The 27,461-nt window shown below is 39.3% G+C and overlaps 1 protein-coding gene across 10 annotated transcripts in view; it reads left to right on the top strand.

Moving 5' to 3' along the window:
* The window catches only part of FAT3 (FAT atypical cadherin 3), a 402,153-nt gene that overhangs the window by 340,225 nt on the left and 34,467 nt on the right, over window positions 1-27,461 (top strand). For 9 of the 10 annotated variants that reach the window (XM_051779182.1, XM_051779179.1, XM_051779181.1 and 6 more), the window contains 8 exons: window positions 7,144-7,533; window positions 9,957-10,171; window positions 10,958-11,095; window positions 13,697-13,840; window positions 14,391-14,588; window positions 17,077-17,875; window positions 25,473-25,607; window positions 26,596-26,753. In XM_051779182.1, coding sequence (XP_051635142.1) covers window positions 7,144-7,533; window positions 9,957-10,171; window positions 10,958-11,095; window positions 13,697-13,840; window positions 14,391-14,588; window positions 17,077-17,875; window positions 25,473-25,607; window positions 26,596-26,753 — 2,177 coding nt within the window. Of the gene's footprint in view, window positions 1-7,143; window positions 7,534-9,956; window positions 10,172-10,957; window positions 11,096-13,696; window positions 13,841-14,390; window positions 14,589-17,076; window positions 17,876-25,472; window positions 25,608-26,595; window positions 26,754-27,461 lie in introns of those variants that run through there. The other variant, XR_007903072.1, reaches the window with a different exon arrangement.

The following is a 27,461-nucleotide window of genomic DNA, read 5'->3' as shown; positions in this document are numbered from 1 at the left end:
AGTGGTCTCACCTCTTTTCTTGAGCTATGATTTTGAATTCCCATGCCACTGTTTATGCAAATAATATAGTTACATGCCATACACCTATACCTGATTAATCATAGCTTTTCTAGAGTTTCATACTGCTCTAGCTCCCATTCGTTCCAGCTGATTACTTTAGCATAAAATTATTGTTCACTGTGAATGTACATTATAAGTGTTTTGGTTATTTAACTGCACATTCTTTGAAAGTGTAAGAGTTTATTATATGAAGAGCTTAACCTTGAAATCTGAGACCAAATATAAATATTTAAAGGGGGCCTTTTTGCATAACACAGTGGTAAAACCTACTAAATATCAGAGTTTTTTATGTCACTCACTTGAGTCGAAATAAATAAATCCCTTAGTTTATTTTTTTCTTCCTCTGTTTGGAGATGTTTTGTAAAAACTGTGGCCTGAGTAGTTTCACATAAAAAGATCTTTCATTCAGTGAAAAAGTATTTCATGTCAATTTTTTTTTTTTTGAAGTACACTGCATGCTGTAAGTCTCAGCTGTTACTGAGGCTGATAGTGTAAATATACAGGAATCCATAAAGGAGCAGCAAACATTCATTAATGTATCTATGAAGAGCTGCATTATATGCCTTGGTTGAAAAGTGACAATTAAAATTATGATACTGTTCTGCAGTGAAAAGCCAATTACTGGTAGTAAACTACTGAACCATCTGAAGAGACAGTGTTGTCATTTTCCACTGTTGTCTTAATTACCATTTTTCTTGTAGGTGAGATGACATTCAAGGAGAGAGGGGACATAGAAATAATTAGAATAAAAATTTGTCAATGAAAGTTCTTGCTAGCACCAACTTTACAGAATAAAATGGTTAGCAGTGAAAAAAACCCCAAACCATGAGCTACCTTTCCTCTAAAACTAGAAAAGTTAAAGGGAGGGATGCATGTGATGAATAAGAAGGGACTATGTACTTCCTTAATTATTAGACCTGTAAATTAAACCATACATTTTATCATATGAAAGTGACTAAAAAAACCTCCCTAAAACTGGATTTTGTTTTAATTACTGTTCTGTTAGTCCCTGCTAAAATCGCTAATTCCCTATTGCTGCATAATGAATGAGTTCAGGTGGTGTAACGTTCCCATGAGAGAAAAATTTATTATTGATATTCCTGATGGGTTATGATATTCCTGTAAGGTTCTGTGAAACGTTATCCTGAAAGCATCATTGGAGCCAGTAAAATTCATACAAAACAATTTTTAACTTTCAGGACACATCTTGTGATCAGTCTTAGAATTTGCCCATTCTCCAGTTTTGGGCTTTGAAGAGCCATGTACTGTAAGGATAGGAGCATGAATATTGAAGCCATTGAGGTAAAACTTGAGAGAAGTCCATTTGTGGTCTGCAACTAAACACAATTTAACAGAAACCTGAAAATACCATGGGCAGACACTGTTGGATAATTAAGACAATTTCCAGTTCACAGGAAAACAGTGTTATATCTGCCTTGTGCCTTCAGTGTCCCTTGAATTTCCTGATTGCACTGGACCATAAGTTGTTGTTTAATATATTTTTAATTTAGATACATACTTAGCAACCAGCTGGACACACTGAAGAAGAGATGTGATTCTTCTTCACAATATTCAACAGAAGAAAATGGCTTTAACTGTTTAACTGTAGTAGCACACAAGCTCATTTTCCATAACCTCTGCATATAGCTAGGGATCTGAAATTAAATGATCACTTGGAGAGAGAATATACATAAGTCCATTTGCTAAGGCATTTTAGTTATTTTAATCTAAAACAATTCTTTCTCCCGTCCTGCTGTAATTGAAATTTTTTAATATTTCCACAATATGGTATTTGCTATTTAGTCACCACCATCAGGTTTGGAAATGTTCAAACTAAGATATGAAAGAGAAATGCTGGGTTTACATTTTTTTAGAGACATTCAGGGAGAGCGGTGAATTTTCTGCCTCCCGCTGTCTCCAAATCAAAATGCTAAATGACTCCATTCTGTTCAAATTAAGACACAAGAAGAGCTGGAGTGAATGTAGAGGTGTAATTATCTGAGCAAAGCCATCAGACAACTACAGTATCAGCCTGTTTCAAAGGAATTAGGGTCATGCTAGAGCAGCAACACTGAGGAAAACTACATGGGACTTCGTGGCAAGCATGATGTTAAAAAATTAATAAACTTCAGAATAAACCTGAAACCCAAACCTGATCTGCAGGTGCATATTCATTTCCAGTGCTGCTTGTCTTTTCTGCATGCACACAGTGTTACGGCCTTGCCTGCACAGTATAAGAATGAATGACAACATCGTCCAAACTCAACTGTGCTTTAAGTGATGGTTAAATCCTGCTTCACTCACAGCTGCTTTACTTTGTGAAGGAACTCCGTGCTTAGGCCTGTTTCCGTGATGAGTGATGGTGTAGTCTGCCAAAGGCAGAAGCACTTACTGTACTAAAAACGAACAGTGCGTTTATCCCTCCGTCTGCAATCTTCATCACCACTGGGCCATCAGCCATCCAGATCTGTAGTCAGTTTAGTGATTTCACTGACTGATTAATTTTTTCCTGAATTTATGATGAATACAGGTTTCCAATTTTGCTCAAAATGGGAACAGCCTTGTCAGCCAGCTCTATCTTGCCTGCCACTGCTGCCTTTCAGCTTCTGCATTAGCCTATGGTTAAAGACATGGATGGTAGTCATCAAACAGGTCCTCCCCCATTCCCTGTACAACCAGCCAGTACAGATAGACTAGCAGGAAAATACAGACATGTAAGTAAAAAAGACAGGGAGGGTGAGCCAGCTATCCAAATCTCAACTTCCCACCAAAAAAGACAACACCTGACCCAGCTGAAATGGAAAGCAGGGTTTTAGATAACCGTGGATGGTATCATACCGCTAACAGTTTATGACTCCCATTTCTGTCCAGTATTTCCCTTCAGTAAGGGGTTGGTTATCTTCATCTCTGCCCTCTGTGGCTCTGCCTTCATCCCATGGTACCATGAGTCTGTTGGAGCACTGGTGTGAGTAAAGACCTTTGGGGTTAAGGCCATTGTTTCCTCAGAGAAAAGGAACAAAGCAGTGAAAGCCTATCTCAGTAGCAGTGTTATTGAACTCAGCCAGGTTTTCTGGTTAAGTTGTAAAAATCACTTGAAATACTTTCCCTATGGGGCTATATATTCTTCCACAGTTCAGCAAGGTACTTCTGGCAAGATTTTTCTCTTTCATCTCAAAATGATGGAGTAGAGTACTATAAAACCTGGTTTAGAATTCCTGTTTTGTCTTGTTTGCTGTTAATTTAGTTGTGGACTTTTATTTTCCAATAATTGGCTTTGTAGTTAATATTTGGGTACTCAGGAAAGACTGGAGGTACACACCAGTGTTAATCATCACACCATGAAAGACAGGGGTGGAGGAAGCACAATAATCAGATACCATGTTTGCAAACCGCTGCTGGCTGATAAATAAATCAAACTGTGTAATAACTCCACAGTTTTCAGTTGAGCTGCACCTCAAATCCTGTGTTCAGTTTTGGACCCCTCACTACAAGAAAGACATCGAGGTGGTGGAATGTGTCAGAAAAGGGCAATGGAGCTGAGGAAGGGTGTGGAGCACAAGTTTTATGAGAAGTAGCTGAGGGAGCTGGGGAGAAAAGAAGGCTCGGAGGGGACCTTCTCACTCTCTACAGCTACTTAAGAGGAGTTTGTAGTGAGTTGGGGATTGGTCTCTTCTCCTGAGTAACAAGCAGTAGGACAAGAGGAAATAGAGCCAAATTATGCCAGGGGAGATTTAGATTGAAGAGTAGAAAAAATTTCTGTACAGAAACGGTTATCAAGCCTTGGAACAGGCTGCGCAGGGAAGTGGATGAGTCACCATCTCTGGAAGTATTTAAGAGAAAGACATGTAGGCATGGCACTTACAGACATGGTTTAGTGATGGGCTTGGTAATGTTGGGTCAACGGTAGGTCTCAATCATTTCAAAGGTCCTTTCTAATCTGAATGATTCTGTGATTCCATGCTTTAGGCAAGGAGGTATTGATAGTCCTGAATTATGAATAGAAGTTATTTTATATTCCTGATGCTCTTTAAAGTAGTAATGGCATAGAAGTTAGCATGATGTGCATGCCCCTTTGTTTTAGTACAGAAGAAACCAAGAAAAAAAAACTATTTGAAGGGTGGCATTTGAGGTACTAGACGGCTGTATGTTTTACAAGCTTTGGCAAAGGGCAATATTCTATCATATGCTATTACAAATCTAAATAGAAAATATGCTTGCTTATTCCTTTATTTAAAAAAAAAAATGTACTGCAATCCTCTTATGGTAATAGTGATTCCCGCAAAGGCTTTCCATGTTCATGATTGACACCTTAGAAATCTGAGAAGTTTAAGTGAGTAAGTGAGCTGACACAACACAGTTTGCAAACATTAATCCCCCAACAGCTGTGGGCAAGCAGTGTGGGAGGATTGTTCTCTTTACCAGTGCAGGAACCATGGTGTTGAAGCAGTTGTTTCCTTCTCACAGAAATCATCTCCTTTATAGTCACAGTAGAATCTACCATTGTCTGTATGGCAGGAATGTCATTGACACACACTGGTGGATGCTTCTCTGTCAGCAGAGGGTAGCCTCTGGACTAAAGCATTTTGAATTTCAGTAGAAATAATTTCCTATTTCACCTTTGCCTCATGCCTATTCTTTTTTCCAGCATTGTGTCAGGAGGCTGAGTGGAAACAGCCATTGATGTAACACAACACTTTCTTCAAAGTGCTATTCCTGCGACAGCTTTTTCACTGAATTAATTTTTCTCCTAAGAAGCAAGTATTAAATTCCACCCTACAAAACACTCTATGAGAAGGTCAGCAGACAGACAATATCTACCTCTGTATTTCTGCATCTTTTTTTCTTCTTTCAGCATTCAGGCCAAAAGCCACCAAGGGTTGGTATCCTTGTTCCAACTCAGGTCTTCTGACCTAATCTTCTGTCTTCTTTCTTGTGCCCAGGTATGCTGTAGTGAGTATCAAGTAGGGGATTTGTGCTAGAGAAAAATGCAAATCAGACTAAGCCTTTCCTGCAGTCACAGACATATATGTGTAAAAGATGCATGTTAAGGCCCCTGCTTCAGAGAAGTGTTTAAGAGTATGTAGAAACAGGCAGATACCAAGACTGGCTGGAACAGAATACTAAATAATACTAATTTTACTAATTTTACATGTAAATCTCATGTGTAGTTTGGATGTTCAACTGCGTGCTCTGAATCAGGGGGAAAAAAAAAAAACATTTTTCATCATCCCCAAGGCTGTAATTAATTGCTCTAGTCAGGTCTGTCCCTTTTTGTAAGTGGAAGTTCACGGAGGATTTCTAGCAGAAAGAGATCCTCCCCAGCTCAAAATGTAGACATACCTCCAGCCATTCAGACCCTGAAAACCTTCCACTTCCCAGAGGGTTTTACTCTTTTTGCATGTTTGTCAGTTTGGTTATTTCAGCTGACAGAGTATTTGGATGCATGCATCAAGAGGCTAAGGGAAGAGGTGAGCATGTTCTCCAGCAACTGTAGGGCATTCAGAGCCTAGGCATTTCAGCACATGAAGGAATTTCCAACAAGTTCGTGGGCTGAGCTCAGTTCTTCATCTGTAGGACAGGAGTCACCTCCTTGTCAGCCTTGCTGTTTTGCTGAAGGAGGGACTTTTTATTTTTCACATTTGAGATGCCATGGTGAATAGACGTGTTCTATAGTGATTGAAAAAAAAAAGTAAGAATCTGTTTTGTTGCAATATTGCAATTTAATTTGTTTCTTATTTTAAAGACATTTGAACATTTGAAATATACTCTGGTGTCTCAAGCACTGCAAAAAACTTTATTCTCTGAAGAGGCCAAATAGTAATTCCTAATGCCCTTCAAGTAGGTTCTGGGACTTTGTAGTTGTTCTAGCTTTTATGTGCGTGTGATTGAAGAAAGAGTCTCCCAGCTCCCCCTTGTGTGGATGGTCGACTCCTGCTACGTCAAGCAGAAAACAAGTGTGATTTGTGCTGCTTTTGATCAGACATTTCTACAGCGCTTTGCTGCTGGAAAGCAGAATAATACTGTCACAAATTTTAAATTAACAAAATATGCCTAGAAGGGATTGGTAGCTCTTGTTCATCTGATTAATGTCAGACTTGTAAAGTCTGTTCTGCAACAAAAACAGCAGCAAATGCTCAAGTGAGAGATGTTAAAAACAGAGACTCTCCATTTTAGTGGATCTTTGTGTTTTAGTTATAATCTATTACTGAAGCACCCAGGACCAAATCACAAAATCAACTAGCATCGAGGGACTTGAATTAGCTTATATCTGTGTTCACTTGTAATTAGATTTGAAATGGCTATCCCACTGTAGTGCAGAAAACAAGTCAGTACCATCCCCTCAGGCCTTATTACTGACAACAACCTTAGCATAGATCTGCATATTCAGCAGCTGGGTGGATAGGTGCTATGTGTTGGGAAATACAGGCAGGATTTTAAAAACATAGGATAAATTTCATATCAACAACTCAATTTTTGCTCTCAAGTTGGGGGACTGAGGGATTTTTCTTACTAAAATGTTCATATCCTGGCAGGAGTTTTTGGATGCAACTTTTGTCTAACAGGTATCATCTCACGATAATATTTTGCTGCTCAACAGTGGAATCAAGGCAGCACTGGTAGCAAATATATTCTGTGCCACCTCATGTATTTTTATGGGTTTATTTTTCCCTTATGTACATTTCTGTTCCTTCAAGATGTTCTCTGAGACATTTCCAATTTCAGCACTCTGCCTGTCTCATCTAATTCAATTGTAAGCTCTTCTGAGCAAGGACCATATCTGGATTCTGCTTTCAAGTTTCATAACACAGCAGTTCTGCAAAGTGATCTTTTTTAGAAAGTATCGTGATGAGGGAAGGAACTTAACTTCTCTATGGGAATTTTTCATGAGAGAAGAGCTTGTATTGATCTCCCAAACTTTCAGCAATACGGTACTCACAGGCACTCCTACTTTCATGTGCTCCACCCCCATTGGAAATGGTCAGTCGGATAAGTGAATTTTGCTTTAGGTTTCCATTAGATGAGAAGAGGTTTTTTTTTTTTCTTTATTTCACTGTATCATTTTCTCTTTTACTTCTCTTTCAGGCGTGAACAGAAGGGTCAGCTATTCCCTGGCAGACTCTGCAGATGGTTACTTCTCAGTTGACCAGTCATCAGGAATCATTATTTTGGAGCATCCTCTGGATAGAGAGCTTCAGTCTTCCTATAACATCACTGTAAAGGCCTCAGATCAGAGCATTGTGCTGACTTTGTCCTCATTTGCCACTGTGACCATTACAGTGCTAGACATTAATGACAACCCCCCTGTGTTTGAAAGAAGAGATTATCTTGTTACAGTACCTGAAGACACCTCACCTGGCACTGAGGTCCTGTCTGTTTTTGCTACAAGCCAAGACATTGGTACTAATGCTGAGATTGCCTATCTCATCAGATCGGGGAATGAGAAAGGGAAGTTCAGAATTAACTCAAAAACAGGTTTGTAAAGTGGCTCTTACTTGGAATGCTAATTGAAAGCATCAGAAAAAGGTGAATGCTTTCGGAAGGCTCTTGGACCAAAAGATTTCCAAGACCAGAGGCTCACAACTTGTTAATGTGGAATTAGCTACACAGTTAAAACCAATTTTAGGTTGAAGGTTGATGTCAGTTACAGTCATGCTTAGCTGCCCCAGCTCAAGTGGAGAATACTTTTCTCCATTAGTGTCTGTTGAAGCCAATGTAGATGTGACAGCCCATTAGCCAAACTGTGCAACCCTTATGGTTCAGAACACTTGCAATGTTTACTTGCTTACCAGCTGAGTACAGCCTCAACTGTCTGCACCTTAGAAAGCATCAAACAGGACTACCAGTACCAAATAGGTGTCAGTCCTAACATGAGATTACTGACTTAGGTTGCTCTGTCTTGTCTTTTCTGACAGTTGACTTCAGCGCTGATTTGGGCTGTGGTCTTTTTGGTTATACATCACAAATTTTAAAAATATACTGCTGCTCCTCTTTACGAAATTCCAAGAAAAACTATCATATTTGGTGCAAACGGCTTATTTTCTTGGAATTTCCTTAGTGGGGTATATTCTTTATCCTTGTTAAGGTTTTAGTCCATCAACTATGGATCGAGCAATGCAATCGTGATTTTGAAAGCTGAAAGTAACACTTGAATGCAGCTGTAATAACCAGTAACCTGGAAAATCTCAAAATGATACATTGTGTCATTTATATAATTGTGTGCAAAAATCATTCTCCACTCTGCAGACACCACTGCCTTACATGGAAGGGACTTAACATAACGGTGTGTTGTCTGTCATCTGCATACTGTTGATTAGTACTAACAAAATTTAAATATAAATACGCCTAGACAGAGATACTTAACTTCACAGTTGATAATGAAGCCAAGGAAATAAATCAATAAAAACCCATAATGAACCTTAATCACATGGGGGGAAAAAACCCCAAAACTAGAACTATATAGTATTCATTAATATCTGACAGCTCTGTTATTATCAATTTAGAGGAAGGAGCTCAGTTTCTAGACAGCCAGGTGGTGATGTAGCATGCCTGATCAGAGCTTGAAAAATAATGTCCTTCACACCATTTATCAGTGGGAACTCTCTGCTAGCCACTTGGAAGCTTCTCTTCAGGGCTCCTGCTTTCAGCAAGTCATGCTGAAAGGTAGAATTCATTTGGAGAGAGCCCAGACAAGATTAAGAGGAATGATCTGAGGTCTGTAAAATGTGACTTATGAGGAAAGACTGAAGGATTTGAGGCTGTTTAAGCTAGAGAAGAGAAGACATGCTGTTAGTATTCAGGCCTGTAAAAAGCACCTATAGAGGGGAGGGGAATAAACTATTCTCCATGCCCAGTCACGAGAAAAGAAGTTGTGAATGGGCTTAAATTGCATTTGGATTATTTTTATTAAACGATAGGAAGAAATTCCTAATTGTAATGATTGTTAAGTACTGAAATACATTTTGTAAGAAGGTTAAGAAACTGATGTTGCTGGAGGTTTATAAGAGTATTAGAGATGAGTTCATTCAAGAATCATCAGGTTGAGCTGACCTGTATTGGGCAGCAGCTGGACTAAATGACCTTTAAGCTCCACACATCCCTGCTTCTGGTGGGTCTATATTGAAAAGGATTTGGCTTGCCAAGGTTCAGGATTTGCTTTTAAGTCTTTCCTGCAGTGCCTGGTATTGCCTCCTTCAAGGCATCACTAGTAATCTGTGCACAACCCACTCCACCTTCTTGTTAAGGTTATGGGAAACAAGTGGAGAGCTTGCATAGAAATCGCTTCTATCCTAGGGGAGTCAGGGTGCATGGAGTGAATCAAGTTACAGAGAATCTTAATTTTGGTTGTGTGGTGAAGTAACCCAAAATTTATAAACCTAGTTGGGTGGGGAAGTCTCTGTTTAATCACATAATTGATATACAACTGATTTCTCAAAGGTATTCATATCCCATTCATTTGTATGTAATTCATGAGAAGTTAATTGCATGGGAGTGAATTTCTGTTGACTTGTAAAGGCTAATTTCCAGAGCTGACATCCAGTTCTCCCAAAAGCTCTGTGCATGAGATGGTAAATGGATGGATATGGCCCCCACTACTTCATCTATGATACTCAGATAATGAAAGTTATTTTCATGAGGAACCATTAATTGCTTCATGCCTTATAAAGGTCCTTTCTGCAGAGGCAACCCGAATGCAATTGGCATCATTCTTTAATCAAATGACAGCAGTAGAAACATGAAAAAAACATTTTTATTGGATTGGGCAGTCTTACAGTTAGTGCTGTATGTGTACCATGGTGATAAATAGCATACTGTACTCTTTACTACAGTCAAATCCCTTATTCCATGGCATTATTTGTTTTTTGCTGGCTGTTGACTTTCCCTCCTTTGCTTCAAAGGAGTGATTTCCATTTTTGAAGCTTTGGATTTTGAATCGTGTAAGGATTTCTACTTAGTAGTGGAAGCAAAAGATGGAGGTACGCCAGCCCTGAGCGCCGTTACAACTGTAAATGTAAATGTGACAGATGTCAATGACAATGCTCCAAAATTCAGCCAGGAGGTCTACAGTGCAGTCATCAGCGAGGACGCAGCCGTCGGGGACTCAGTGATAATGGTGAGTGAGGCCGTGGGAGGTGTTTAGGTGGGGTGAAGCCCTCTGCCACGTGACCCTTAAAATACTGCTACACTGGTTAATAATGATAATTACCATATCCTGAATCCCCCAAACTGTTCCCTAGCCAATACTCTGCATTTACTACTGCTTTCCAGGCTGCTGTAAGTTTCTCCCCAAAAGACAGTAGTAGTAGTAGTAGTACTGACTATTTCTTTTTAACCCCTATATGCTGTCAAAGAGCAATGGCATATCCAAGGCATATTCAAGGTATTGCATTTCATGAGTCAGGTAGAAACAAATGGGTTTTAATGGAAAGGCAGAATTCAGCTTTTCAGAAAGTAGAATCGTAGAATGAGAGAATGGCCAGGGTTGGCAGGGACCTTAAAGATCCATCTAGTTCCAACCCCCGTGCTATGCCTTTCACTATACCAGGTTGCTCAGAGCTCCAAATAGATAGTATCTGTGTAGTCTGGCATGCAGTGTGTCATACCCGAAGCTCCCAATACTCTCACCTTGCAACTTGTGGATTCAGAGAGAAAGTGTTATGTGGAATAGTAAGATTAAAATATTCTGTGTTTTTTAGGGCTAGAATTTTGAGAAGGTCCAAGGAGAGCTTCCTGTCAAAAACTGATTAGGTTCATGCTTGTTGCTGTAGAGGTGTACAGTTCAGGTGTAACTAATCTGATGGAATATGAAGTCTAACTTTTTGGAGTGTTGAGCAATTAATGTATCATACAGACCACTTAATATCTCTTTTGCTAATTTTTACTCTTCTCTCAAAAAAAGTTGATAGCAGAAGATCTGGACAGTCCTCCCAATGGCCAGATTCATTTTTCCGTAGTGAATGGGGATCAAGACAATGAATTTTCAGTTGATCCTGTTTTGGGACTTGTGAAGGTTAAAAAGAAACTGGATAGAGAAAGGGTAAGGCATGTGGAACTTCTTAAATTGCAATGACTTACAGATGTGCATTAATCTTTGCTTGTCTGCTAGCTTGAGTTGAAGGAGTTTCTTTTATACTCTGCAACAATCAGTCTAAGATATTCCAACAGGTCTCTCTAATGTTTTCCCACTTCTTTCCATGCTAGCCGTGCCCCTAACCCTATCTACAAGCCAACTTTTCTGCTACCCTTCCCATCCTGCACCAACAGAGCAGCTGAGGTCAGATCAGGAGGGAAAAAGGCAACACTGGATTTCTCCCATGGCCACTGGCAGCTGTTGCTGCCTTCCCTCTCCTGCACGTGCAAGCACACACATGTAGCTGTGTGTGCAACAGAGAGATTACAGCATTCTCCAGATTGTGGCACCGAGCTGAGACCCAGCCTTTAATTAGTGCTCTGCAAAACGTGTCATTGGGGAGGGGATGCTTTGAAGTGGCCAGGCTGTACCAAAAGTGAAAGAGTGCTTCATTAACAGATTCTACTGCTTTGTTTGCTCACTCCATTATTCATTCAGGATTATTTATCACCATTTTGCCATAGCTAGCAATTAGCAGCTTTTGGAAAAAAAAAACAAACAAATGCAGTTGCCTGTGCTACTAGCTGGGCAGGAGAGTGCTAAATGGCTTCAGAAATGCTTCCTGCCTCACAGCAATGCATCCATGAAGCTGGGGAAGCAGATTGTTACACTCAGAATAAGGGCTCAGCTGGAAAAGCTCTTTACTGGAAGCAGAACTACTGCTCAGAATAGTGGCAGATATTCTTTCTGTATTATCACAAAGGCAGTATTAAATTGTCAGTAATGACTTTATCGGAGACTGTCGAGGACAGGGAAGTAACAATGGCTGTGCCTGTTAAAAATGGGCTGTAATAAAAGCACAGGTTTAATTTCTTAACATGACTTTTTTTAGTTTCTGAAGCACACTCACGTACAGCTGCATTTAGATACACACATTTCCCTACACCAGCATCAGCAAGTTTGATGCCATCTCTGTTAGATCTGTATTTTCCAAAGTTTCACTCTTAAAATAAGCTGTGATACTGTCTTTTTCTCTGCTTCCTTGGCACATTTCCTAGACACAGGTGTTTCTGACCCCTTCAGGGAGAATGATACATGATGCCCCATCTGCTGTAGATTCCCAAAGGCAGTGCTGACTCCCAGACTTTAGTGGTTTAAGGAAACTCATTTCCAGAGCTGTAATCACATAGAGACCATGACTTTTGCCATCTACCTTCCTGGGATACATTGAAATGAAAGCAAACAGAGCAAAAAAATGGGAAAGAGCTCACAAAATTGTCAGTCTTGTCTTTAGCTAGTGGTAGAAATCACAGTTAAAAAAAAAATACTAATTCTCTGTCTCAAGTTTCTTGACTTTCCTTAGTTCAGGATTCCTCCTCTCACCTGTGTCACTCTGCCCCCACCAAATTGCAGTCTTTCTCCTCCATACAACCCCCTAAAAAACATATTCTGTTTTTCTTTATGTTGGTCCCACATCCCAGACAAGCCCCCTTATTTTGTGTGCTTAGTCTATACTCCTCCCTACTACCAGGAATTTTATTTTTTTTTTAATGGATTTGGATTTCCTTCCCCCTGCCCCCTCCAGAAAAACCCCATTGACATTATCTTGTTCCCCTCTGCAGGGCCACGTTTTTTCCCTTTCCAGCTCTGCACTGAAAGGGTGGAACAGAGTGTTGTATCTGGCACGTTTTACCCTTTGCTCACTCTCCTGTAGAAGGATTCAGGGGCAGATGTGTCAGCAGCTTTCCCTGGGGAGCAGGGAGCAATATACAGTAAAAAGCAGTTGTAAGACCTAAGGAGGCCAACATAAGGATGCAGTTCAGAAAATCCAACTGTCATCCATAAACTGTGCATAGACAGAGCTTTTGCAAGTTGTCACATGTGCTCACACCTCACACATGGGCACGTATGTGTGTAGAGGGCCCATGGATGATGCGCTGAACTGCCCACACTATGCTGAGTGGTTTCTGTGTGTTGCAAACAAGAAGGCTCAAGCCCCCTTATCTTCTAAATGATGGATAATATTCTGTTGCTGCAGAGACTGTTGTCCCTAGTACTCCCAAATGTTTCCCAGTGTTTTTAAGCCAACTGCCCGTGAACTTTTTCTTGGCTCTCCATCTCCATGTTAGAAACAATGTGTGTCAAACTGATGCTGGCTCTAATAAGCAATTTATATAATATCCTGGAAACCAGCCATAAGATAAATAGAATCAGGTCATATATCCCAGCTGACACCTAGGAGAGATGAAAATGTAAGCCACAGTACTAATAACTGAGTTCAGATATTATCTGTTGTTTATTTTCTGTCTACCCCTTTTTTTTCAGGAATGTATTATCTGATACAGTTATTTTAATACAATGAAGCTATTATGTTTATTGATAGCCTTATAAAACAGAAGTTTGGACACAGTGTGGCAATAAACAGGATAATGTTATAGTACGGGCAGGAAGGTAATGAGGCCAAACAGCTTTCCTCTGAATATGGAAGGTGGTGCATTGGATGTAAAGAAACTGGGTTGAAATTTAGGACCGCTTTCACAATGATTTAATGTTTTCACCTTTTTGCAGATATCTGGTTATTCATTAGTTATCCAAGCAAGAGACAGCGGCACCCCTCCTTTGTCTTCATCTGTGACGGTCAATGTGGACATTTCTGATGTGAACGATAACAGCCCTGTATTTACTCCAGCTAACTACACAGCTGTAATTCAAGTAAGTTTATCCTGAACATCAGAAACTCCTCTGACTTTTAAAATGCAGGAGCATTTGGTTTCAGTTAAGTAGCTTTTGATGATCTATCTGCAAAAGATGTATCAAGTGATCTTATCTAAAAGAAATGATAAACAATTTTTTTTAAATCTTTGGTAAGTTTCTGTTTTCTGAGACTCCTTAACCACAGCATCTGTCACACATTTTATCATTCATCCCTGTTGCACCAGGTACCCTATCCTCAAAATGTCTGCTCTGGAATAAATTCACCTTTCTCTACACCTTGTTCAGGGTGTGAGCCTTAACTGTTAGTCAGACCTGATCAGACACAGTATCAGGCAAAGCTCAGCAGTTCCTGGAGATGTGATGGGTACCTTAATTTCTGCAGCTGGTCCGTGGGGCATAAGCAGTGTCAAATAAGCGCAGGTTGTGAAACACCATCTTGTCCAAAGAGCATTCAGTTGAATATTCTCGATAGCAAAATGTGGTATTTTATAATTGAGATATGTATCATTTTAATCCTTTTCTTTATACGCTGTGTATATGTGTAAAGGAAAATAAACCAGTGGGCACAAGCATTTTGCAGCTGGTAGTGACAGACAAAGACTCTTTTCACAATGGCCCCCCTTTTACCTTCACCATCCTCACTGGCAATGAAGAAGAGGAGTTTACACTGGACCCTCACGGCGTTTTAAGGTCTGCAGTCATCTTCAAGCACATGGTCTCAACTGAATATGTGCTCTGCGTGCAGGTATGTCTTGATTTTTATATCTGTACAGAAACAAAAAAACCCTTATAGTTGTAGGTAACCTATACATTACCTTTATGGGTTGGTTTTAATTGACTGTATTCTATGAGTAAATACCACACATTCCAGTTTACAAATTCACAATACAGTATATTTCCTTTGATGTTCAAAAACCTGATTTCATATAAATATAAATAGGTAGCCAACCACCTTTCCAATTTCCTTGGCATGAAATGAATTTTCTGAGCAGCGACCGTTATGGTTTAAGATTTTCATCATTTTTTTCTGTAGCTAAGCAAGGAAAATAAGCAAAAATGCATTATATACATATAAATATACCACAGAACAAGTGACAGCAAAATACTGTTCTAGGAAGGAAAATCACTTCTGCTTTTAAGTCATAAATTTAATCATAAATTTTTGGAAGCCTTCCAAGAATTCATGAAATCACATTTCCAAGGTCAACTTAGCCTTTAAAGAATGTCAAAAATAAGACATTCAATAGAAGTCCAGCTCAAACTTAGCTTTAGAGTAATTGTTGAGAAGCTTTGTAACCAGGGTAATTTTGATTACCAAAACTAGTAAATCCAAAAGTAATTTGTCCACATTTCTCAGGCCTGACAGAGATGTATTAGGGTTCAGTAAATATGCAAGTCTAGGCAATGAACTACACCCTTTCATTGAAATGAGTCATGGTCCTATAAGCTGCATTTGAAGTGCATTCTTCCTCCACTTGCCTTGCTGGGGTTGATGTCTCTAAATACAGCCTATCTGCTCCTTTAAAAGTACATTTAATGCTGTTCATAGCAGTAGCATCCTTAGTTACAATTGTTAGTTACGATTCAAAAAATATAAGCTCTGATGTTAATTAACAGTTTAAATTAAAGTTTTACAAGTGTACCATTTAATATTCCTGAAACCTATTTTTTAGCCTTGTAGCAAAACAAAAAATCCTCACCTTTCTTTCTTACCATGCCTTCATCCTAAAATATCCTGCTTTCAGGGTAATTTGCTAGCCAGAGTTCTAGTACAGCCAAAACCGAGCATGAGAGTTAAATCTAAGCAGCATCCTCTAGCTTTAGAGATCCAAGTATTTCATAGAAATGAAATATTAGACAGACCACCATGTCTGAGATGCACCAGTATGCTCAGAAAACCACACTGTTGGATTTTGGAGGCATAATTTCTCCCAGTATTATTTTCTTTAGGGATTTCTGCAGTGAAAACATATTTTATAGTTTCCTATTGTGTATAGACCATAGAAATGCTTTTTTCCATTCATATGTGCCAGAGTGCTGCTTTCTCCTTTCCACCATCAGGTTCCTTCTCTCTGTTAGGTTTATTAAGAAGTAATGTTAAAATGGAAGGTAGAATGGGATGTAACCTCTGTGCATGTACATGTGTATTTGCACACATATATATAAAATCTTTTTTTAAATACTCCACCAAGCTCTTTAAGGAGTGAAGATGAATGAATTTTAGAGTGTCTTAGAGTTATTCATCCATGCATAGTAATGCTCATGTTACTGTTCTCATCCTGCCATTTTTTTCATCAGCTTGTAAATTTTCCTTCTCGTGTCCAAATACAAAGATCTTTGGGCATGTGCTACATCTCTGCCCAGTGGTAGTTCAGCCTTCTGTTCCTCTCCGGAGCAAGTAAATGTGTGGAGCAGTATATCTTAATATTGACTTCAATGAAAAATTTTTCTTAGTGTAGGAAAGGACACTGATTCGGGTTTGCACACGTTTCTGTCAAAATGGCCTTGGGTTTTTTGTCATACTTGCCCTTTTGCTCTCTATAAAAAAAAGTGCAAATGATGCTATTATACGTGCTCTGGGTCATACAGTCATCTCTCCAAGTGCAGTGCTGCTCTCATATTTTATCGTTAGCAGCAGCACAAGCACCTATTTCATTTTTGGAGGATGATAAATTTTATTTATTTCAAGCATGTTTCTTGATTGCTTCAGGTAAAGTAGTACAGAGTGCTGTAGAAAAATTCTGAACTCCCTCACATCCACACAAGTTAAGCAAGGTCTGAAATGCTTTGGAGCACACCAAGCAGTGTAGGAAGCTGATATTTCACTGGACTTCAGTCCCTTCCCAGGATAGAAGTGAGCCCAAACTCCATTTGGTGCAGAATATAACACATTGCTGGTATATTCTCCGTTGTGAAGATGACGAGTGATAGCTATGGGATCCTGGGAACATTTCAGTTTGAGTAATGAGACATTCTACTGACACATTTCTCTATGCAATCCACTTAGAGATCTCTGCTTCCCTAAAGAGTTTCTAAGTTCCACTGCTAGAAATGGCTGAGATATTTCTTTGCATATGTATTTTGCAAATACATTTGGGAAGTTCTTTTGGGAGGTCTTCAGAATTACTGATGCTGCGAAAATATACATAGGAAAAAGTTGTGGTTGTAGGCTGTGTTCTATATGTGTTTTATTTCTGGATTTATTTTTTTTATTTTTTTCTAAATTACATTAGGCAAAGGACTCTGGGAAGCCTCAGCAGGTTTCCCACACCTACGTTCAGGTGAGGGTTATTGAAGAAAGCATTCACAAACCAACTGCCATTCCACTGGAGATTTTCATTGTCACCATGGAAGATGATTTTCCTGGGGGAGTCATCGGGAAAATTCATGCCACAGATCAGGATGTGTATGATGTCCTCACATACACACTAAAATCAGAACAGAAAAGTTTGTTCAAGGTCAACAGCCATGATGGCAAGATCATTGCCCTTGGAGGGCTCGATAATGGCAAGTATGTCCTAAATGTCTCTGTCAGCGATGGCCGTTTCCAGGTACCCATCGATGTTGTGGTCCACGTGGAGCAATTGCTACAAGAAATGCTGCAGAATACAGTCACCATTCGTTTTGAGAACGTTTCCCCAGAAGACTTCGTGGGTCTTCACATGCATGGGTTCAGGCGTACCTTGCGAAACGCGGTGCTCTCCCAAAAACAAGACAGCCTACACATCATCAGTATTCAGCCAGTGGCAGGCAGCAATCAGCTTGACATGCTGTTTGCAGTTCAGATACACAGTGGTGGTTTCTATAAGCCTGCCTATTTGATTCAGAAGCTTACCAATGCAAGGAGACATTTGGAAAATGTGATTCGTATTTCTGCTATCTTGGAGAAGAATTGCTCTGGACTGGATTGTCAGGAACAACACTGTGAGCAAAGTCTGTCCATTGATTCACATTCCTTGATGACCTATAGCACGGCACGAATTAGTTTTGTGTGTCCCCGCTTTTACAGGAATGTGCGCTGCATGTGCAATGGTGAGTACTGCTCCCTTTTCCCCTTCCATCTTTGCATATTATGCGATAGGATCTATTTTATTCCTCTGACACAGATTAGAAGGGGCATTTCAATTCAGTCCTCTAAAGCATGACTGGCTGATGCGTTGTGGGAATTGATTTCTCAGGCTCAGGAAGAATTGTTCGTGTTTACTGATGTAAATGGAAGTTTATGAACTTTGGCCTTTTACGACAAAGACTGCTTTCCTGGAGGCTCCGTAATCAGAGCCATCAACCAGCTTCCAGGGGAGGGGAAGGAATGGGAGAGAGAGAGGAGAGGGAGGGATGTGGTTTCCCACCCAGTTAGTGCCACCACTGGAATAAACCTGGAGTCTGACCGTAGCAGAGCAGTCTGGTCTGCAGCGATGCACCAGCAGCCTCCAAGGAAAAGCACCCCTGACCTAAGACAGGCAGGTGGAAAGACTGTTTCCAGTCCTGTTTTTGCAGAGAGGCATGATAATCAGTGAAGTATTTTATTAGCAATTCCTGACCTTTAATGCTGCAGCAGGGGTCAAGGGTGAGTTTTAGGCTGCTCCACTTTTGGCAGAGATTCCATGGGCATATGACAAATAGACTCAAGAGCCAGTCTTCCATATGATTCTGCACTTGGATTTTAAAACCTTAGGAGTTATAATACTAGCTCTGTTTCTTTTGTTTGCCAGGCCATTTGCTCCTCATTCCGCTTCATTTAAGAGCAGAGAAAAAAGCTGCTGTAAAATCAATACATCCTAAGTCTCCCTCATCTTAAGCACACATGCACACAGAGCAGGACAAGAATTCAGCAGCCATGTCTCTCAGTAACCAACCTTTGTTTCTGCAGCAGTCAGCAGGGCTTCATGTTTTACCATTGACCTCAGTGGGGATGAAAATAGGCATAAATTGCATAAAACTCAACCAGAAATCATTTTTTTCCTGCGGCACATGAATAATAATGCCATAGAAGTTCAATTCTGTAAAAAATACCATAACTCTGTATCTGAGGTACATTCAAGAGCAGACTATCTGGTCAATTTTTAAGTAATAGTGCTTTAGGTTTCAAATAGGCATATCTAGTAAAACAATAGTCAGCATTTTGTTACACATGAAAGGCTCTGAAATAAAGAATTTTCACAGGTTTAAAAGGGACAGTGCTGCAATATCCTCCAGTCAAGTCCAGGAGCCAGTGCAGAAACACGGTCTGCAAAATATTTTTATATTCTCTAAGTCATAACTTAGTCTCATTTTTGTATCAAGAAATCACAAATCCTCATCTCCTTGGGGACAGTGATAGTCCTCACTGACAGAAATTTGTTTTCTGGCAGCCAAAATTTTCACTGTTTATAATTTCATATTCCCTCTGCCTCATAATCCCTTAGCTTAACTCCAAAAAAGGAACTTTGCAGTGCAGTCCAGTTTTGATCCAAGCACACTCTCCCTTTTTCTCCCTGCACAGCAGGTTTGCAATGGAAGCACAGAAATTCAGCTGGGACAGCAATTTCCAAATTTTTCTGTCATGTACCAGTCAATCCTCAAAATGGATGGCAGGCTGCTGGAAGGGCGGTGTGCTTCTGCGACCGTCTGTGGTCCCCAGCCTCTGGACCATTTATCATGGCCTTAAAGACTGCTGTATGGGAACAGTTAGAACAGGCAGCTTGTATTGGTCCAGCTGAGAAGCTGGATGGGGTTCCCACTGCTCCTGTTCAAGCACTATGTGCTGATTTCCCAGGGGTGATCCACAGGATTTGGGGTGGGGTTGTACCTATCCAGCCTATCATCCAGCCTGTAGTAAAAAAGTGTCCAAAGGTGCCGATTTAGGTATAGCTACCGTGAAAACCTTGGTACATATTACTTGCACAGATATAAGAGACCTTGGTCGGAAGTGAAAATTCATGCTTTGGCCTTCTCCTCATCAGGTAATGCTTCAGCCTCTTCTTTTTTAATTATAGGAGCCACAAAAAATATCTTGGTATTTAGGTAAGTACATGGACACACACTGTGTTTTCTCACATAGGAGCTAACATGCACTTCTGAGCATATATTAGTTAGAGAATGTATGGACAGTTTTGCTTTTAGAAGGCTAAAGATTAGAGTAAAAGAGTGAGAAAAATGCAAATGCTTCTTCGATCTTGTACATGCACATAAATGCAGCAAGTCAGGAAAAAGTGCAAAATTTATTTTGGCTTGTTTAATAAGACAGCATTATCAAGATATTATCAGTATAATAGAAGTATTATACTTCCTTTGTTACTAAGACAGTTTCACATCCAGTAAATATTAATAGTTTGAATTATGACAAAGCCATTAAAGTATTGCATATGTTTCCAGTGATATGATTCAATTATGACCTAGAAAGCTTGAGTTTGAACTAATTCACTCATTCCTGAAATATATATCATACTTGGAGTGTTTTTCCCACTGGCAGATGTCACAGATATGCACAATTTATGCATGCCAGCTGTGCATAACTTACCTAGATTACCTTTGTGAGCAAACAGAGTTATCTAATGTGAAAATGCAGGGAGACTGTAAAGCAGGCAGTGGGTGAACTTTGGAAGTTCAGCAGCTCAGCTCTGGAAGGATAAGTTCGAAAGTTCACGTGCATCAATCTTTGCCTTTAAAATCAATAAAATTGAACTAAAGAGTTTTTCAATAACAGACTGTCTCCTTAGATTTCTGCCTCATCTGTTTGTGTTTGTATGAAAAATATTGTCACAAAGTGGGATTTGTTTTGGTGTGACCATAGGGCTGTGCTTACCAATCTCCCATCACATGGTGTGAGATATGCAAACAACTGTCACTGCTGGGGGAAAATAAAGATAGGAGGAAGGGAATAAATACATTCATATAAAATAGTTTGCATGGCATTCTCAGTTTTCAGAAGCAAAAATCTATTCTATATTTTTTGCATTATGTAAAGTAATTCTTTTGTGTTGAGATAAAGATACAGAGAAGAAGCAGGTTTTGTTGGGACTACTTTACTGTAGAGTTGTTCTGCATTATAATCTGAAAAAAATGAAGTTACATTATTATTTTTATAGGAGAAGGCTGGATTGAAATAATCTTGACAAATGTGGATATATATCTACATCCATGCTGGTCACTCCAGGCCCCATTTGCAGACACTGGAAAGAATGAGGTGTTCTTAATGATGTGATACATCTCTCCCTAGATGTCTAAAGTCAGTCAGATGAATCGTGCCCTAAAGTCAGATGAGATGAATTCCATTTCAAATGTTTAATAAGGTTCTGGCCTAATAGTTTGAAAGAATTTTTCTAATGGACGCAGAAGTGTTCAACAAACGTGCAGACACATCCACGTTATTTAATCAAGAGAGTAGCAGTCTTGGACCACTTTCTCATGAAACAGGATAATTCAGACTTTATGAAGCCCTTTCTAGCATTTTGTGAATGCTCTGACAAAAGAAAATCATAGACTGTGAGAATCTGCTATTAATATAGGACCTGTTTTTCAGAGGTGGTTTTTGCCCTCAGCTCCACAGAGCACACACTGTCTTAAAGAGTACTGGGTGCTCTGAAGGACTGGGAATCAAGAACCCAATTCTTACGTGTACAACACTGCTTTTCCCATTTTCAGGAAGCACACATGTATGTACTAATGAGCCTGGAATTCTCCTGGCAAGGAAGAGTGAAGAAGAAGGTGTCCTGTCTCTGCTTGGGAAACCAAGAACTGCAGATAACTTTGACAGATTTGATCTGGCCATAGTCCTTTTAATGTTGCACTTGTGTAAGGAAAGATGTTTCTCCCCGTGAGCATCTCTGACATTAAGTCCCATGCTAAGAATGCACAGTCTCGTATAAAATGTGGGAGAGTTGAAGTGTGAAGTGGGGGCACAATTGTAGAATCAGGGCGAGTGGGAATTGGTGTCTATCACTTAAGGAGTCCTAAGGGAAGCTGTGATCAAGGAGTGGATGGAAAAGGTCAGATGTCTCATTATTCTAAAACTCGGAGACATTCTATTTCACTAGGATGTACTGTGTGACACAAAGTTTTCCAGGGGCACCTGAGCTAGATGAGCCCCATTGCTGGCTTGTGCAGAAACAATTTTGCAGTGTCTGTGCTGATGTGTATAGAATAATCATTACCTATAACACCTGGTCACCATGCCCTAAAAATAAAAGCAGATTGCAGATCATGAGTTCCCTCCCCACTAAAGTAATTACTACTTCAAGTAGCAGTTTGGAGTTTGTTTTGCAAGCTTCCTGCAACTCTGGCCCTCATGGTCTCCCTCCTTTCAAGCTTTCTTCTGCAAGTGAGAGAAACAGACTCTTTTGATACTCATACAGACTCTGGAGAATGGGCTGATAGAAAACGACAAAATATCACAAGGTGTAAGTTGAAATGATTGAAGCACTCAATTTTCAAAATATATTTACAATCCTATTTTTTCGCCTGTTTTTGAAGGAGTAAGAATTAAATACGTCTCATTTTGCAGTGGAAGAGTGTTTTCTTCCTCAGTATACTGGTTAGAAGATTGAAATGCTTTTATCTTCATTTAGAGAATTAAGCTGATCTGTCAAAATCAAGTGGGTCTATTCCACCTTCTCCTGCCACACACTGGTTGATGCTAGCTCGTGTGTTTCTGTGATACCTTGTAGATAACAGTTTTATTAATAGTAATGTGAGTTTCAAGAGAATGCTGTGGATTGTCTGGACTTGCCTAGAAGAAAAAAGATCAGTTCTAACCTATTTTTCTTGAATCTCTTATTGGATGGTAAATAGACTGCTCTTTGGAGTGGAAATGCAACATTAGAATAATTTTGTTTAAACTCAGGCTGTAAATCTTTGATGTGGACAACGTAGCCTTGAACAATTTTACAATTTTGCTCCACACAGTTGTGAAATCAGCCTGAAAATGCGTGTTAGCTGGGGCAATGCAATAATGCAAATTTGTAGCTTATGTACTTATAATCATACAGACAGGCATAAAGCACTTCTCCCAAGTCTGAATATTTTAAAAATTTTGTGACAGCTATGAAATCCTGCTGCAGCAGTATGAATAGAAATTTGATTTCCTTGTAGTTTACCAGAAGAACTATTCTTGGCCGTTCAGGATAAGCAGTTCTTTAGTGCATCTCCACAGTTGCACTAAGTACATTAGATCTTTTCCATCTATTTTTGAATGTGGAAGGATGACTCTGAAGTACAAATCAGAGTTTGAATCAGCTAAAAACCTAGCAGAGATGGATAACAAAGTAAGCTGCTGCTTTATTGCTTCATGTCAAAGATAAAGTCATAGGTTAGGGGATGTGAAAATTTCCAGAGCCACATTTGGAAATCTCAGTACCCCTTTCTGCTCCACACTGATGAGTTCTGGGGCTTCTGTCCAAATGGCTTGTCTGTCAGCTGCACAGAGGCTTACTTGAATTACAGCCTCACAAAATGTCTAAGTTTGTTCAGAGAAGGGATATACTCTGTGTACACCAAAATGTTGTGAATTCATCACATAAGAATGAGTTAAAATAGCTGAAACAACCAAGGAGAAAATACAAGGCGGCCTATAGAATATTTAAAAACCTGTTATGATTTCAGAAATAATTATTACTTGCCATTGAATTCCAAGAAATATGGGGGTTTATTCTAAGGAAAAACAAACAAACAAACAAACAAACAAAAACCCACATAAAAACCATCATATTCTCTGTTAAATTCTGCAGACCTTACTTTTAAATAGAATATAGTGATGCAGAACCCTATTAAATATTAAATGACAATTGTTTCTTGATTCTATAAAACTCAAAGTGTAACTGTATATTGCAGCTGTTACTCCTGTTCACATTACCTACTAATGTGATTAATAAAGAATGCCATGCATCATTTTCTAACAGTGCTAAAGGCAGTACTGTAAATCCTTTACTGCGTAGACCTCTCAAACAAATGTTTGATAAAGGAGGGGAGGATGTTAAACATTAAATTGACTGTGCTGTACATCAAGGAAGACATTTACAGTAATTGCCATATTTGTAGTCAGCCCATGTCCACTTTGAAACCTACAGTAGTAATTTTTCTTTTCCCAGAAAATATATACAGTGTCAGGTAATTTCAGCTGTGCTTACTATGAGCCCTGCTTGGCTTGTACAAAACTCAGAGAGCAATAAGATTCTTTCTTTCATTATTTTTGGAGATGTACTCTATGACAGGTTGATTTCTTCCTTTATAAATTGTAAATCAAATAATATGCTCAAAAAATAAACTAGTTTTTTAATATAAGAATCCTGCAATATACAAGGACTACCAATATTCAGAAAGTGATGGGTAGGAAGGTGTGTTTTATCATTAAATTCATCACCTGCATGTCTTAAGTAAATTAACTTAATAAGCAAAACAAGAGGAGCCTGTCCATTCCCAGCAACTACTTTCACTCTATTTGGGCTGTGGCTGCAAATCAACAATAGCAAGGGCAGGAATGCCTTTTTTCCTGCACTTGAAGTCTACTTTCATAACAGCCACACATAGATAGATGCCCATATGAAGAAGCTGACGGTGCATCTACCAAGCACCTTACTACAACCAAGAAAAGGCTAGCTTATGGAAGTCACATATTCCTGGAAATCCATACAGTAAGCAGCAGTAGGTGTATTGTATTTTGCGTTATTGTAGACAGTGTTTGAAAATCTTTTAAGGTTAGGGCAATTAAAACAGATTTATCTAGATGTTTTTAGAAGTTAAGTACAAGTTTTACCCAAACCCTATGAAATGCAAGAAGTTCCTTTGACACTGACAGGCTTCAGAGTAATTCCTTGACATGTTCAGCTTGATAGATGTAAAACATTTAGGTGGTTTTGAAGAACCTTCATGTAATTGTGTCGCTCAAGTATTTTAAGCAAATTTAAAACTCAGCATTGTTCTGTCCCTTCAGATTAGAAAAAAATGAAGTTTTTGAAGCTGGGCAAGCTGGATAGGATGTGAGATCTCAGAAATGTCAGGAGGAACGTTGGGAAGGGGCAAAGTTGCCTGTGCTGTATGACCAAGCTCGCAGCATGTCCTGTGTAGTATGAGGATGATGGCCCAGCATGGCTTAGAATCATAGAATATCCTGAGTTGGAAGGGATGGACAAGGATCACAAAAGTCCACCTCCTGGCCCTGCACAGGACCACACCAAGAGTCACACCTGAGAACATTTTCCAAATGCTTCTTGAACTATAGCAGGCTTGGTGCTGTGACTATTTCGACCTTCTTCAGTTTGCTTCTCCTGGGTGTGCTGGGACAAAAGGAGTGCATAGCTTCAAGCCATTTTTTTTTCTCATATGTCTATAAAGCCCTTGTACATGAAGGTTTGTGAGAAAATGGATGGCCCGAGAGGTACACCACCAATTACAAACCAGTTACTGTTTATAAGAGTTCATTTTTATAATATGTTCCCATGGTGTTTAGGGCATCTTGAAAAAGAACTATTACAGTTTTGCTATGTACTTCTACAAAAATACTTCTCTCTACTATGAAAGTGTGTGGTTATTATTATTAAGCTGTTTTTTTGCTTATACTGAAGTGTGAGATCAATAATTGTCTTTCTTTACTCCTGTATTGCAGCAGATCATGCTTTACACTATGTATCCCTGACAGTATTTTAACTTATTGCAGGAGGACTCTGTCCAGGGTCCAACGACCCCTGTCTGGAGAAACCGTGTCCAGGGGACATGCAGTGTGTGGGGTATGAAGCTAATCGGAGACCGTTCATCTGCCAGTGCCCACCAGGAAAGCTTGGCGAATGTTCAGGTGCATGCCACAGCTGTAAAGGGGGATATACTTGAACAATTAAGTGCTGCCATTCTCATTTTGTAGGCAGAGGTGCCACTGAAGTCAATAGAAAATGTACTGCTTAAACCATCTCAGCACTGGCACTTGGTGTATCTGTTTATAAGCCCTGTAAATACTTGTCTTTGTAGCTGTTTGTAGACAGAAATTCCCACTGACTTGTTTGAGATCAGTAAAACAGGCTGCTGAGAAAACAGGATTTCTCCTAGAAAATGTTATACCAGATGTTTTCCTGCCATGGGCAAAGCTCTATAATTAACTCTTCTACTTACTATTTAGATTACCAAAATTCTAGTCTTTATTAATGAAAACACTACACCATCCCAAAACAAAAGTTTGAGGACACTTGTTAGTTCTCTACAGCTGTGTTGTTCTCTGGCATATAAAGAGCCAGGTGGGAAATCAGTGAAGTGGAGCTCTCTGGTGACTTCAGTGAATTCCAGGCTGCATGACAGAGGATTTGTGCTGTTTGCCTGTTGAAAACACAGCAGATACTAAACTGTGGTCCTGAACAGTGGTTTCAGGGAACTCATTGCAAGGGTTTGGCTGACATCTGCCCACACCTAACTTTATACCAGTAACTCAACTGCCTGATGTATAGGTATGGGCATTTTCAACTCTCTCTGTTATCAGTGAGGCAAGATAGGTGACTCCAGAAGTGTATAAGCTGAAAAATGCTGAATACTTGGAAAAACCTCTCTTTTTTTTTTTTTTTTAAGTATGGAGAAATAGAGCTTTCTTGTATCCCCTGAAAAATAATTTAAAAAATAAATAAATACAATATATTTTGTGGTAGATGACAGCTTGCTTTCTTGTAGAAAATGGGTTTGATTTATTTCTTCCTAGACATTCTCATTAACTTTATAAATTCTTTTATTAACTTGACAGTTGAGGAATTATTTCAGGTGTCACTAAAAGCACATATGTTTTTTCAAAATGGTTATTTCAGGCCACACTTCCCTTAGCTTTGCTGGGAATAGCTACATTAAATACCGGGTTTCTGAAAATAGCAAGAAAGAGGAATTCAAGTTGGCTCTCCGTCTGCGAACCCTGCAAAGCAATGGGATTATAATGTATACCAGAGCGAATCCCTGTATAATTCTGAAGGTAATTAAAATAACTTATCTTTTCTGCAGTTGTTTTTCTAGATTCTGTATTTTCTGTTGGCTCTTGATTTGGGTAATGCTGTTCTCATTTCAGCTGTAGATTGAGAAGAAGTCTGATTCTAACAGGGAAAAACAATTTCAACAGCAGCAACAACAACAATAAGAAAAGCAGCTTGTTAGTGGTACTTTACTTGGAAAATTTCCCACTGGGTGCTGTTCATTACAAGAACATTATATATGTCTGCGTGTAGAAGCCAGTCTGTACAAGATGTAAAATTTGGCCATTTATATGACTATATAGTCAAAACAAAGCATACTGAAATTGCTGGTTTTCCCTTCTGTCCATGTCTGTGGTTAGGGAACATTCCCTTGTTATCAAGTTAATTCCAGAAACCAGCTGCTTAGAACATATATCCTACTGAATATGAAGATCTCTGCTCTCTGTGGACTGAGATTATTTATTGAGAGAGTCATGGGGTTGCTGGAGATTGATACCAAATCAATATTTAATTGATAAGCTCTCCATGCGTTTTTGTTCTTTTTTGTGTTTCTGTGAAATGGCAAATATGTGCTGGGTGGAAAGGGAGTACTAGGCTCATCCAAGACCCTGCCTGTATAATATTTCTGCTATAGCCTCTAAGGTACAAAATTGAGACACTGACATTTGTAACTATGCCATGTTCTATAATTCAGCAGTGAGAGATATAAC

Source organism: Manacus candei, unplaced genomic scaffold (assembly GCF_025592945.1).
Source record: "Manacus candei isolate 608988 ecotype Guabito, Panama unplaced genomic scaffold, ASM2559294v1 h1tg000014l, whole genome shotgun sequence".
Lineage (NCBI taxonomy): Eukaryota > Metazoa > Chordata > Aves > Passeriformes > Pipridae > Manacus > Manacus candei.
Note: the sequence above shows the minus strand (reverse complement) of the source record. Positions and strands in the feature narration are given on the sequence as shown.